We start from the raw sequence: 14,780 nt of genomic DNA, 5'->3' as shown, positions 1-14,780 counted from the left end.
TTTGGATGCAGCGTTCATACACTAAGACTTTAATGATTCCTCTGAAAAACACTCGGCTTAAAACAAAGTAGGATCTAGAATATACATTTTCTCCAGTTAACTTTCACAATTTTTACAAATATGTGCAAAAGCATCTTTGCTTTTGCTTTTTGCAATTTGCAGTGTTCATTTTCTGCCTTAAACCTATTCATATTTTCCTTAGCATAGTGCTAATAAGTTTTGTTTCAATGGTTATTGGACTGGCTCCGGCAGCAAGTCACAGTGTATATCCAATGAAGATCATATTATAACTGATGCAAAACCAATATAAACTGATGTTCGTGTCACATGATGAGTGTAAAACAGTTCTGATGAGTCAGTAGGTAAGAAATTATCAGTTTTCATCCAGAAGACCTTAACAGAGTAAGAAGCACCAGAAGTAATTTACGTATCACAATTCTCTCTCTATATACTATTCACCTAGTATTGATCACTTGATGAAAGCTGTAATTAACTGTAATTGCCTTGAAAGTTGAGGCTGCATTCCCCTATGTTTCATGAGTGGGAGACAAGATTCCTGTCCTTATCCCATAAAGAGTACTTGTTATTTCTTTAGTAGCATGCTGTGAGTCAAGGTAGCAGGCACCTTCACAGGAGTCAGACTTGCCTGTTCAAGTCAGTGACACATACGCAGAAGAGTTGAAACTGGAGAAAAGGTTATATTTTATTAGCTAGAACTTTGTTTCTGAAATACAGAACACTGTTTGGTTGTTCCTTGTCTTCACATGGGACAAGTCTGATAAGAACTCTGTGGCTGCCTTTTAGTTTTATCACTATATCTAAGTAGTCTCTGTTTTTAAAAATTGAAAAGCAAATCAAAGCAGGGCCACAATTTACATTCTTAGAACTTTCAAATATTACCCTTCCTGCCTTTTTTAAAGATAGCATTTTTCATTATGCTTAGAAATTTTGAAGGTCCTAATTCTGGTCGTTGACCTAGGGTTTGTGGCATTTTTTAAAAATTCAGTTTCTCTAGTGCTAAGGGGGAGAGAACATGTATGCCCACTGCTGGCCTGCTTAGGGTCTCTAGGATCTGCTTGGGATCTTTTTCTAAGCATGGAACCTGGCTGTGAAAGAAGGCAAAGCAAAACGAATGTGAGGAAGTGAAAAATTAAGGTTCTTGTAGTAATTGAACACATCATGTGCATGCATTTTCTAATTCTGCAGAAGGTTCCTGTTCTGCAAAGCAATTTATTTTTGGACAAACCATAATGTCTTCTCTGCAGGCCCTCTGACTTACAAGGGATTCCAGTTGGGAGCAAGGTCCATCTGTTTGGATAGCTTTTCAGGACTAGTCTTTAAATGCATCGTTAAAAAATTAACGTGTATGAAAACACATTAAACATATCCAGGGATAGTAACATTATCAATTTAGGTTTCTGGCAGATCAATTTTTTACTTCTGTTGTTGGCTTGTACTTTATTCTGAGCTTTTAGGTAAGATTTTCATGTTACTGGTTTTCTTCAGCATTCTAAAAAGTTCTGGAATACAGTTCAGTGTTTTAAAATTATCCTGAAAATTGGTTCTGAATACTTTTTAAAAACTTTTAGATACTGTTCCTGATGTTTCCTTTGCCTGTGTCTTCTCTCAGCATGTTCTTTTACTTCCTGAAGTAGAAAAGCCAAAGGTCTCAAGGCAGCTCGTCATACAGTCAACCTCATCATGGCAGTCTCCACAGACAGCAAAGCAGCTGTGCCTTAGAAAGAGAGTACCATGTTCAGTGGTGTGTGTGTTTTTATCGGTGGTTGTGCAGCAGCGTGCTGTGGTATCCATCTGACTCAAAGGTGAAGACTCTTGCGTTCACCCTGCCAAGTGTGTTTGCTTATTTAAAGTACATTGGAAAGCAAATGTGGCTGTGTCTTTGCCTTTAATATCAGATACAGTATGGCTGCTACATAAAGCAGATATCAAGGAATTGCTCTTATGATATTTCTAACTCTGAAACTGATGAAGCCAGATTTGGTTTTCTGGGTAACATATGCACATCCTGTGCACTAAGGTCTCAGCGTGAATATTTTAGATGCAATGTTTATTTCATCTTAAAGGTTTCCTTTATCCTCTCCAGATCGTGTGCTTCGGCTATTTTTAAACAGTCTCTTGGGTGATATACTGGCCTACTGACACATGCTCTTTCAACTCTCTTCTAAGAGATACTAACTTAAATTCCCTCTTGGAGATAGCAGGTATGAATTTAGCCTGTGTCTTTCCATGCAGAGTGGTGCAAATGAAATTATAAAGGGACAAGAATGTTATAAAAGCTGTAGAAATTGAGGAGTGGAAGCTCAGGAGACAGTCTGTTTGAAACACAGGCCTGGAAAAGAGGTTACCAAATCCAAAAAGGCAAGCAAATATCATGCAAATCTCACATAAGTCAGTGATTGTCAGGTTGATTTAGTCAGGAAGGGGGACAGATGTTTTCTTGTACACTTTCATAGTGGCATTTATTTTCACGCTTGGTCTTTGATTTGATTTTATTCTTCAGGGATTGATTTACTAACTGTTCTAAACTGTAGATCTAAATTGAAGAGGATAAAATGGTGCACATCTTCTGCAGCCAATAAAGACTAAAAATGTTCTGATATTCTCAAGATAAATCTGTTATCAGGACCTCACTGCATTTCTTCTGTAAGATGCAATTCTTACAGTCTCCTTCTTTAAAGTGGGGAAGATTCCAGTAGACTGTAGTTGCTTACTTATGAACACACATAGCTTTTCTCTTAGCTGTCTTCTCAGTAAAAACGGATTTTGGTGTCATTACTTACTTTTCTGAAAAATATTTTAGACTCAAATTTATTTCAATAGGCTGTTTATCATAAAAGAAACTTTTTTTTTTGTTTGGATGCAATGATTAGTCACAAGCTGGTCTTTCATCATATGCTTAAATTTAGTCACACACAGGCTTTCTCATAAGGTTCTGATTTTTCTTATTGTCGCTTCTGTGATATACTTTGTTTCGCGTCACAGATGCTGCTCTTGTTCATCTGTTGTTTATTTTCTGTCTGCAACAAATTTCGTGGACAAGGTCGTGGCATTGCAGTGAGAATGTAACAACATAAGAAATACACTACTGTGTCACACCAGTGGTCCATCTAGTCTGGTATTCTCATCTCCAAAATCGCTTTCTTTTATCTGCTTTAAAGCATTCTTGTACTGGTGTCACTGAGCACTTCACTGTCCTCATATTGTGGGGTTGGGTGACCAGCAGTTCTGCATTCAGTTTATCCATTACCTTTACGATTTTGTAAGCCTCTATTACATCTCCCCTCATCCTTTTCTCCTCAGTAAACAGTCACAGCTATTTTAGCCTCTCCTCAAAGGGCAGCTGCCTCTGCTGTGGACTCCAACATCCATTGTTGTATTATTTTCACTGGGAGAATCAAACCAGTGAAAAAAATGGCCTCGGGACAAGGAAATAATATGAGCCATATCAAAAGAGGACGACATTCTTGGACCATAGAGAGACAAAGTGCTGGGAATTCAGAGGATATAGAGAACCTAAATTTTATTTTTCCCTGTACAGATTCTTTAAAATACCTGGACAAGGGAAAAGATGAACAGCTATTCAGCCAACAAGCTATAATGAAGGATACTTGGAAGAACTGGAAAGTCTGCAAGTTGTTTTGATAGCCCATCTGCTCCATAGATCCTAGAATCAGTGTGTCCTGCCATGCTATTCCTCTGAATATGTATGTATATCATCATCGGTGGGATTTGCTGAGATCCCACTCAAGCAATCAGCATGTGGCAGGTCAGAACACGCTGCAGTACACTTAAGGCTCATGTGGATTAGTTTGGTGAAGTTTGAATCCCTCTACATTGGCTTAACGTGCAGTGTTGCAGAGCGTAGTACAGTGGAAAAATGGAAACTAGAGTAAAACAAACATAAAAATACATTGATTGTATATTCTGAGGTCCTTAACTCTGGAACTAAGCAATGTTAAGCAAGCTTTCTAAATACAGAATAGTTCTTTTAAATTTATTTTTTTTCTACACTAAACTTATGCTGTAGATCTCGATTCTGATTAACGGACATGTAATTTACAAGCTCATGACTTAAGGGGCAAGAAATCTGTTGGAAGAATCTTAATTTTTATGAGGGATCTGGCTACTGATTTGAAAGTAGACTAAGTGGTTTGCAGATTTCTTACTCGAGGCTGCTGATAACCCAGGCTTGTGATCCATTTTGTAGTTTGACAGAATAACTCATTTGTATTTACCTTTTATGGATTTATTCAAAAGGGTATGCAAGCAAATATATACTCAGGCGAGCTAATGTATTACACCTTAATTAAACTAAGAGTGGAATAATACAAGGATAAAATTAGGCCCCCAGCACTGAACCTATAAATCAATAGGTTTCCATCATCAAATCATCATATTTCAAGTAATAGGTAATCAAATGGAATTATGAAGATGAAACGGAAGACAATTACTTGGAATAAGTTTTATATCTTGGGATGATTTAGGAGGACTGTATGTCTTTGGCAGTCTTATAGCCAATATAGTCTACCAGACCAACTGATAACTCAAATATTTACTCACAGCGATGCAAACAGATCCCTAAATTATCTTCTTTGCCCATGCGCAATGTGGGGCTGTGTGTTGGGGACATCATCTGTGGAGTCATATGAAGAGAGAAAGGTTGCAACAGTAAGCTGCAGAGAGGAAATGTGCTTTCTAGACAAGTTCTTTTGAGTCTGTTGCTTGTATAGTTAGCACACAATTCATCTTCACATGGAGGCACAGCTTTCCTTTGGATCTGTGATCCCTCAGAAGTTATGGGATAAGGGAGATGTTACAGTCCCAGACTACACAAAAACGAGACATACAAGTGTGGTTTCTTGTGAGTCAGTTGCGTGAGAGACAGGTAGAATAAAATATCAAAAAAACATTATAAGAATAGCAAATAACTTAATTCACACATTCTCCCTATACACACACTTTTCATGACAGCCACTTAACCATTCTCAGCATTTCTTAAATTATTCTACACATTTTACAGGCCAAGAATTGTGGAAATGGGAAGTGTCCATCCAGAACTTATCCTAATACACATTCACCTAAATCCATAAGCAGCTCTTTTACCTTAAAAAATTAATCCTGTTTGTAACTAAACAATGAAAGTTTTCCTGGAGGGAATGTGAAATGTCCATTACTGGAGTTACTCGACAAAACCCCTGAGCAACCTGCCTAACTGAAGTTAGCTCTGTTTTGATCAGGGTGGGGTAGACCAGTTGACCTTCAAAGGTCCCTTCCAACCTACAACTTCCTAAGTTTCCATGATTCCCTATCCCAACTCAGTAAATAGGCCTGGGTTCCCCACAGGTAAAATACTTTCCTAAAGCTTCACAGAACTCCTTGTACCACAGCACAACTGAACATGAGCAGGTAATTGTTTTCAGCTTCTCAGCTTGCCTCATCTAAATTGTATTGCCTAAAGGCACACAGACCTCCTTCTCACATGCAAGAAAAAAATACCCTGATTTTGCTGCAACCCCAAGAAATCCTCGGTTTGCGTTTCTTCTCTTTCACCCGCACCCTGACTCCGATGCTGCCTTTTTGCTGGGCTCCCCCATGCTGCCTGCCCTGGCATCAAGCCAGCTCTGTCCCAAAGACTCAGTCTGTCCATCGTGACCTCCTACCCTGACCTGATTCCCTTCCTGACACAACCTTGCTCAACAGTTAGGTCAAGAGGGAGAAGACAGGACTGATGGATTTTAGAGGGCAGCGTGAGGAAGAGGGGGGATTTATTCTGGGAACTGGAGGACAGTGTATCAGGACTTGCCCAAGGCAAGAGGCTCACCCTTCTCCCTTTCTCACTTGCTGGAAACCCTCTCTGAGACCTCATCCTTAATATCTTGTCTGATCACCACTAAATCTTCTAATGAGCCAGATCTCTCAGGGCTGATGTAGAAAAGCTATAGGAATGAGAGCTTACTCCCTCTTTTCTGTTTTTCTGTAGAAATAATTTCCATGTGCACTCTTACACAGGCAGTGGCAGCCTGATCACTGTTTTAGAAAGTTTATCTCATCTGCAATAATTTCTAAAAACACAAAAGTGTCCAGTGGAATATAGTGAAACCAACCGTTTTGATGATCTCTCCAGCAGCATTTTTTACTGTTTGCAGAAGGATTTGACTTCGGGGAAACACTCCTCACCTCTCGCACTGTGGGTTTTCTCCCCTCTCCCTGCTGCACGAGAGTTATTTTCTGATCCTTTCCTTTAAGCCCCTTTGCTTTTTTTAGGCAACTTCCAGATATCTGATACAGTATATAATGAGGAATTAGGTTCCATTACACGAAGGCTTAACCTTCTCGAAAAGCATTCAGCGCTTGCCAGGAGTCATCAATATTTAACAGCTGTTGTTATTATGAAATACTTCATAGGGTAATGCGGCTCGTCTGCTCGCACGCAAGGGTTTGAACGGGCGCCAGGCCCCTGTCAGAGCCGCCGGGAGATTGACAGGCGGCGAGGTTTGCGTGACAGCAGGGCTGGGGTTAGTCAGCAGTCTGCCTCCTCCGCAGCAGGGACTTCTCCTCCCCCTCACCCCCCTTCAAAAGGGCTCCTCTGGACCGGGGAGGGGGGCACGGGATGGGGTCTCAGGGGAGCGAGGTGGTCCCACCAGCTCCGGGCAAGGGCGGCGGGGAGAGGAGGGCTGCCGGGCGGTGGCATCTCTTTGATGCCCCTCTCGAGCGCGGGGGAAAATGGATGAGGCTCACTGGGAAAAGGGGAAAAGTGGTTCTGAAAGGCAGAGGGGACAGGATCTGGAAAGCAAACAGTTCGGTTTGTACCTTAAATAAATGTCATACTGTACTCGAGAAACTTCAAAGGGCAGTCAGATTTCAAAGCATCTCTTAAGAAGAAGCAGACTGAGAAAACCGCTAAGTTGGGAAGAAAAACTTTGCATTATTGCTAGCATAATTTCATCTGGCGTTCTGGTAGCCTCCGCAACAGGACTGAGCACCACACATCTTTTATTCAGAGGCTGCATTTTGGTGCCGATTTCTTTCCCAAAACGTTTGTGCAACCTGTATGTTGTGGCATGTCAGAGTGCAAACATCCCTTTGATACTGTTTGGCAATGTGTAATAGCTGTTCTTTATGTTGTATATTGTTTAATTTTAGTGTACATCTAATGACCCCTGTCCTTATTGTCACTCGGTGTTCTCTGTAATGCAGCAAGAGGAAACAGACCATTTCAGTTCATGGCTGTATGTTCGTTAAGCAGAATTGCTCATACCAAGTGTTTCCTAGTTGTTTTGTTTTGTTTTCTTAGCATTCAGGGTAACACGCATAGCTGATTCTTCCTGCAGCTAGAAGATCCAGGAAGAAAGACCCTGTTTTCACTTCCTTTCGAGTAACAGTTACCAAAAGTAAGACTTGTATGCATAAAGCAGTCTCTCTGAACCTGCAAGCTAGATTTGGGTATTTTCATCTGCCCATTTTAAGAAACAATTTATCCCCTGGCTCTCACTGGAGAGAAATGGTCTCACAGGTACTCCTTGTAGAAAGGCTTGAAACTGATATGCCTGCATCATACTGAATCTAAAGAAGACAGTACTGTCCCCTTCTTACACCTCAAATGAATCAGATGAGAAACAGCATCCCTTCACTGCTCATTTCTCGCCTGTGCTGTTGCTTGACGCAGGTAGCCTCAGCAGTGCAAGGCCTGTGGGGCGGCTGGGGTACAGTTTGACCGCACTTTAGTTTGTTACAGAGCTTAGCTTGGCAGGTAATTTTGCTAATTATTTTCTGGAGAAAGAAGGTTGTGCTTGTGCGGGAGGAGGTACAGAAACACTATGGAGAATGTAATCCCATCGGTTTAAAAAGTATGGTTTTATGAGAGTCCCGAAATTTCCATCCCTCTGAACTAAAGAGTATTCTGAAATGAATAAATGTTCTGTTATTTCTGGGGGAAAGGGAACGGCTGGTTTCAAAATGCTTCTATAGACTTTAAAGTGTCAGGCAGCTTTTCTCTTCTTTACAATATTCCAGATTTGGTTTTCAAGCCAAGGGGTTTGCAAATGCAGATAACGATGCTCATATCAGAGCTGGAGGCTCAAAAGAGATCTCAGTTTTTTACAGTGTTCTGGGGAGAGACAGTGCAGCTGTGAAAGGCTCAGCAGCACTGTCTGAGACAGTCCCATACTCCTTCAGCCAAACTTATCATCCCTTTTGTGGACTTTTTTCTCCATTAATTAACTGTCATTTCTAACTCTACATTATTTTTTGGTTTCCACTCCTTTCAACACTTTCAGATCAGACATTGGAACAATGTTCTCAGAGCTTTGACCTTTCTTTCAGGAAATCGCATTGGCCATTTTTCTTCATTTTTTCTCCCTCCTCTTCCTCCTCCTAGCCTCCTTCCTCCCCTGCCCTGTATATTTCCACAGTGTTGTCCTTCTGTAGGACCCAGCGTTTCCAAACTTGTGGGCTTTTAGTGTTGCCTGGGATTGCACCATGCTCGCTAGATCGCTTGACCTTGCAAAACTGTCAGCCCTGGTACACGTATATCTTGTATTTATCACCCTATGGTATCAATATGCTCATTCATCTTCTTTGGCAGAACAGCTCCATCTTCTGTTTTATTTCGTGTTCTGGAAGTGCAGGCTAGATAAGTTGTGCTCAGAAAAAGGTCTCTGCTGTTCCTGCTTCCCATCTCTTCAGTTTGCCAGTTTTGAACCTAATAGGTGAGCGCTCTACGCTGAATTGCTGACAATATAGTCTAAAGAGTTGCCTCTCCCATAGAAAGCAGTCCAAGGCTCCATAAAGCTAAAACTTTCCATTTTTTTTACAGCCAGCAGCATTCATCAGACTGTCTGCAATATCAGTTTTTTTCTTGCCCCATTCTTGATATATGGGAACTCCAGCAGCCAGTTTTCCCCTCAGGTCACTGAGTCATCCTTTGCTGTTTGTTATTTTTTGTCTTTCCACAGTTTGCTCCTCCCTGCCTACTAGAGACAGTACTCCGGCATTCTCCCATCTTTCATTTGTTTTTGTCATCGGAGGCTTCACCGTTGCTCCAGAGGGCCACCATTTTATGTAATGTCTAAGCTTGATCACAGCTGTCTTGGCATCAGGGCCTTTGCTATCAAGCCACCCGTCATAACCAATACTCTTACTTACCTTCAGTTCTCCCTCTTCATTCCTGGTGGTGACAGGAATATCATTAGGCTGCTCTGTTTTCTTTTCCCTGTTTTTCTGCCTAGTCAGATAACATCTTGCAATTTTCCCTCCTCAACCTGTCAGGTCTTGCTTTTCCTCCTCCTCATTCATTTTGGGGATCTACGTGGTTTTCTGCCTCTCTTGCTCTACTTTCTGCAGGTGACAGGCTATCACTAGCAGTAGTATCTCTTCTGAGCTGTCACTGCGGTACCAGCCAAGCCCTGGGTGGATTAATCGAGTATTTCCAGCACAGGGAGGCAGAACAAGAGTGAACAGTGAGCGATGGCTCTGATGCTTCAGGTGCAGGGAACAAATGTCCCTGTCTCTGAGGAGCTCTTGCTTCTTGGTGCGAACGGTGTCATTCATTTTTGATGGTGCAATGGGTCTCCTTGCAGACCAGGCCAGTGAGGAGGTTATGTTATGAAATGGATGTGTGTGGCCTAACATATGGGTAACTCTAGCCGGCAAAATAACATTAAAATACTTTCCATTTGGAGATGGAATTTATAGTAGCCAGGCGAGCTGCGGAACAAACATCTCTTGTGCTTCTGCTGCTGTGTTTGTGTGAGCCTGAAGGCTAACAAACAGGCAGGGAGCTCTGGCCTGCTCAGTCGGGTAAAATAATAGTTTCCACTAACGATGAAGTTTGAACTGATGGAATTTTCATAACGCCAAAAGAGCGCATCAAAAAAATAAACCTTCGTTTCCTCTCACCCCTCCCTGTCTGTCCTTTAACCTGCACAAAGACTGCAAACCACCGTGTCAGTAATTACAAAAACAACTTTTCTAAGGGGGGAAAACTCTGGAAGAGGCCATTGGAATAGGGGCTGGGGTTTTAAAAATTGTTGTCACGAGTGTCCACATGTCTGTTCTTATGGACAGGCGTAGCAGAAGGCTTGGCTGATCAGGGGGAAAAAAGCGCAACCTTTTCCAATTAGTTCAAAAGGTATACCAAAATGAAAATGCAGATTGAAGAATCTGTATATGCCGTTCATAGCAGCCTAGCTTACAAGTCTGAAATCACAAAATAGTTTTGGCTGGAAAACATGGGTAGGGATCTGTTTCAGGCAGCTTGGGATTTTCCTGATGTGTTTTCCCATGCCCAGGGGAGGGATTTATTACATCTAATTATACATTTGAGATGATTGCTTTGGGGTAATGACCGACATTATCACTGGCAGCAAATATTTACAATGTAAGCTAAAAAACATCACGAATATTCAGTCAGTGTGGTTCTGCGTTGCCATCATCTGTTGTAAAATGCTGATGTATCTTGCAACAGTCCCTCACTAGGCTGTTAAATTGAAAAGGGGCTCTTGCGCAGCCCTTTGGAAAGGAAGTGACTCCATTTAGATCATATCCTTGGTCATTTGCAACAACTATTATTCAAGACATTTAAAAACGTAGACCTTTCTCTTAATTTGATATCTTACTAAAAATTTAAATCCCATTGTCATGACTTTTAGCAACAAGCTCAGGAGCATCAGAGGCTTGCTGGCTGTCTCCTCTTCTTATTCTGATTTGGTATAAACCATTCCTGTCCGTCTCAACCCTTCCGTTTTTGGATTATTAACAATCTCTGGCTGTGGCTGGTCCAGCTTTCCTTTAGCTGGAAGGGACAACGTGTATCAAATGTCCCAGCTAATCTCACTGGTATGCTCTCCTCTCTCATTCTCTCTGTGGCAAGGAGAGCAAACAGAAAAATGAATCTGTTTGCTACCGGGATATTTGTATAACACCATCTCTGGAATGGGGCAGTAGGAGTGAAGCTGACTCCTTAATTTTTACTGACCAAATGATAAAGACAGGTTCCTGTCATACTCCCTAGATGATGCAGAAGCCCAATGTATCAAGTGATGTCAGCCTTCTCAGAAATTCTTTCATTATGCCCAGAAACTGGATTGTATTTCAGGGATTCTTCTGTGGGATATATGGATATGAAGACTTTAATCTGAGTATTTAAAGATATTTCAGATCAAGCAATGAAAACCCATGTGTGGGAAGAGCACTTACCAGTTTTGACTCCCATGAAGTTTTTCATTATTGTTAGGAAAAATACATACAATTTTAATCTATAGTGAGAGATTTTAATGAATTTCATGTAGTAAATGACCTGCTAAAAACAAACTTTAAACCTCTATTTAAAAATGAAACAGTTTAAAAACGTTCCCTTGAATTTTACAGTCAGGCTCAGACTCGTAGAAAGGAATAGGGTAAAGTGAGACAGAAAATAACCTGATGCCAAGAAGGTCAGAACTGAAAATAAGAAACTTATTTCAGTCCCTTGTCTTCTGAGCTATATAGGCATTTCTTTATATTGTCATAATACATATTTTTATAAACAAAACAACTTGCTAACTTTCTTTTGTTTCTTTCCTGTGGCTTTTGGTTGTTGCTTTATGTAGAGTATACTAATGGAAAAAATATGTTCAATAAAAAATGTGATAGATATTTCATATAAAAAACATCTGGACTGCCAAATATGTATCTATCTCCCTCACAGCAAAAGAAAGTTGTCAGTAACAGACATCCAGACCACAAAGACAGTAACTCCCAATTAAATCAATGCATGTTAAGTGCCTAAATAAGAATTTTAGTCTAGCGGCCCTAATCATTATGATTTCTAAATTGATAATAACTCTTTCCAACAGCCATTCAAGAAAAGCACTTTAAGAAGCAAGTTGGCCAAACGATAAAAGAAGACAATATATCTAACAAGACTGCTGTACAAGAGGGTGGACTTCTACTAGAAGTGAGTGAAAAAATGCTGTCTTTTCTGGCTCTGATTTACTCAGTTTGATGATATATTCATGTTAATGCTTTGTGGCAACTTCGAACAAACGGTCGGTCTGGGTGTAAGTCGTTCAAGAATCACACTTGTGAGCGCTTCTTGCAAGAGCAAAGCTGGCAGTCGTGATAGTCTGGGTCAGTCTCTGTTTGGGCAATTGTACCTTGCACCCTTACATCCTCGAAATTAGCAGTGAACTCCAGTGGGCCAGTTCACAGTTCTTTTTCACTGGAGTGATAGCAGAGGTTTATTTTACTTGGCCCATATTCTGAGGGTGCCAACCTGAGCTTGCCTGGTTTCTGACTGAGTTGAGATTATTTTGGGATATTTCTTCCTCAACTCTGTGCTCTGTGGGAAGCCATGTGTGCAGGGGTTATTTGTTCTATGCATTTTTATCCCCTTTAGGATGACTTTATATTGGCAGAGCAGCATAAAGGGGCCATACTGTTACTGAGAATTGGATCCATTAATCTGCAGGAAGAATTAATACTGCTGTAAACTACTGAACCAGCTAGAGCACAGCAGTCCATCCCAGATAAATCTGCGTTTCAAACACATGATGTAATAATACCTTTTATACACTGAGGTCCTTGGAAATTCCTATGTGATTAAGACTACATATGTATAGCTGTTTTGGATAGGATAATATTAATGGTATAAAAATTGTGTTTTAATGACAGCTCTGAGATACACGTAAATGTAAATTAAATAGTAGCCTCGTGCAAATAAATGCTGTATACTATTAAAGAAAAAAGTAATTTTATCATGGGATCCAGCATCATAAGTCGTTCAAGTCTATGGAATGGAAACTGGCACCCTGCTTTCCTTCCACTTAATACTTCAGAAGATTTTAATTTTGTATTTCAAAGCAAGTAACACAGAGGCATCTGATTAGTTATGGCTAGTGCCAAAATGAGATGTTTGGCTATTGGGTATTATTTGCAATCATTTCTATTCTCAATGAATAGGGAGTACAGGGCATACAATAAGTGATAAATATGGTGAGTATATAATTTTTAATGAGGCTCTCCTATCTTTAGTCTATGTTTTGTTGGGTGTATGTTACATGCCCACAAGCTATAATCATTCAGGATCTTCAAACAGTAGCTCTACTGCTACTAGCACATGGAGAGAACACTGATAATGTAATTTCAGGTAGGTTACAAGACACTAATATTACTGAATATGCTAATGGTCTGCTTACTTCAGGGTATATAGGAGTCACATTCCTTTTGATTATATGGGAGATATTCTATCCTGGATCATACTTAATGTGGTTCATTAACTGGATTATTAAGTCCATGTTAATATGAATGTATCCACCAGGCTTCATTTATGGGCATGTCTGACCTAGAATAAGAGAGTGAATTTTCCTTAGGGCTTGCCAGGAATGTTCCCTGGGGACTGAGTTTGGCTCAGATGCTCATTCAGTGGCCATGGCATGTGAAGAAAAGTGGGTTCTTTTGTTGTTCAACCAAATTCACCATGTTGGTTATTAGGGACTGTGGGGTTTTAACTAAATAGTCACATTTGTGATTCCTTCCAAGGAGAAGAAAACAGTCTTGCTGCTGATTGCTGTGCTTTGTATATTGACTTGTGAATCTGGCCACTTTATTGGCTCTCAGAAGATATTTTTCAGCTGTCAAAAGCCACTTCCCTTCTTGTGACACCACCTCGCACTGTGCAACCTCTCCTAGATGCTTTATATAATACAAACCAGAATAATATGAATCACCAAAATATGTGTGAATAATACTATCACTGAGTGCAATGTTAATGGAAAACCAGGGATAACTGCATTTCTTTTTTCCTAGTGGGTATGATCACTGTGCTCTATGTATAGATAGAAATATGGAAAAACAAGAACCCCAGTTACTGGTAAATAATGTGTCTGTGACTTTCAAGTCTTGGAACAATGCAGTGCTTCCCCTTTCAGCTTGAAACAAAACAATGGAATTAGACTGTCTTCAAAGTATGTTTAAAATGATTTTTATTTCTAAAGGCCTCTGCCACAACATGTGTTTTTTATTTAAGATTTTATAGAGATTTTTTACAGCTATAATCAAATAGCTTTCATCAGCAATAACAGAATAAACAATGATACCAGTTTATCAAAGACTTTTTAGTGGAGCACAGCAGGTATCTAAGTAAATAATTTTTTCCAGTGTTTTAAGATCACTTCTTCTGGATAAGAGTCTTTTCTTGCCATCTTTGTTTCCCTTTGGAGGGAAGACAGACAAAGCTTTAAGAACCGAAGACCAATTTTATTAATGGTCTTTTTGAGTATACCCCATTCTTATGATCTTTGCTTTCCTTGGAGACTTCAGACTCCAACAGTTTGACTGCAGTAATGACTTTTAACTTTGCACTTTCAAAATATTTTCCAAGACAGGTGGTATTGCAACCCTTGTGCCACATGCTTTCTGGCACAAAAAGGCCACATTCAGTTTCTGAAGCCTGTTACTGCATACTTAAGGAATGCTGGGCCAAACCCGTAACCAGAAAAGTGGGAAAAGAAATTGTATTGGCAGTCAATAAATCCAGATAGAATTTATGGGGTGATGGGGTGGAGAAACACAATAAAATGGTGACTTGTAAAAATAAGAATGAATCACTGGTGGGTATCTAGGCAATAGCCTTGATTACAATAATCATCTCATGGCTGTTAGCCACCTCCTACTCTTCCCCCCAGCTATGCTGCACTCACGGTCTCAAGTCCAGACTTCAGAGTCGACACTGTTGTGCAGGTAACTCCTCATCCCAAATGCATGTGTACTTTTCACGTGTT

At 40.3% G+C, this 14,780-nt stretch overlaps 1 protein-coding gene across 1 annotated transcript in view; it reads left to right on the top strand.

The window, feature by feature from the left end:
* The window catches only part of AHRR (aryl hydrocarbon receptor repressor), a 93,567-nt gene that overhangs the window by 46,028 nt on the left and 32,759 nt on the right, over nt 1-14,780 (top strand). The window contains exon 4 of the mRNA XM_052788266.1: nt 11,856-11,956. Coding sequence (XP_052644226.1) covers nt 11,856-11,956 — 101 coding nt within the window. The remainder of the gene's footprint in view (nt 1-11,855; nt 11,957-14,780) is intronic.

The sequence above is a fragment of the Harpia harpyja genome, chromosome 5 (genome assembly GCF_026419915.1).
Source record: "Harpia harpyja isolate bHarHar1 chromosome 5, bHarHar1 primary haplotype, whole genome shotgun sequence".
Classification (NCBI taxonomy): domain Eukaryota; kingdom Metazoa; phylum Chordata; class Aves; order Accipitriformes; family Accipitridae; genus Harpia; species Harpia harpyja.
This window is presented reverse-complemented; position numbering and strand designations above follow the sequence as displayed.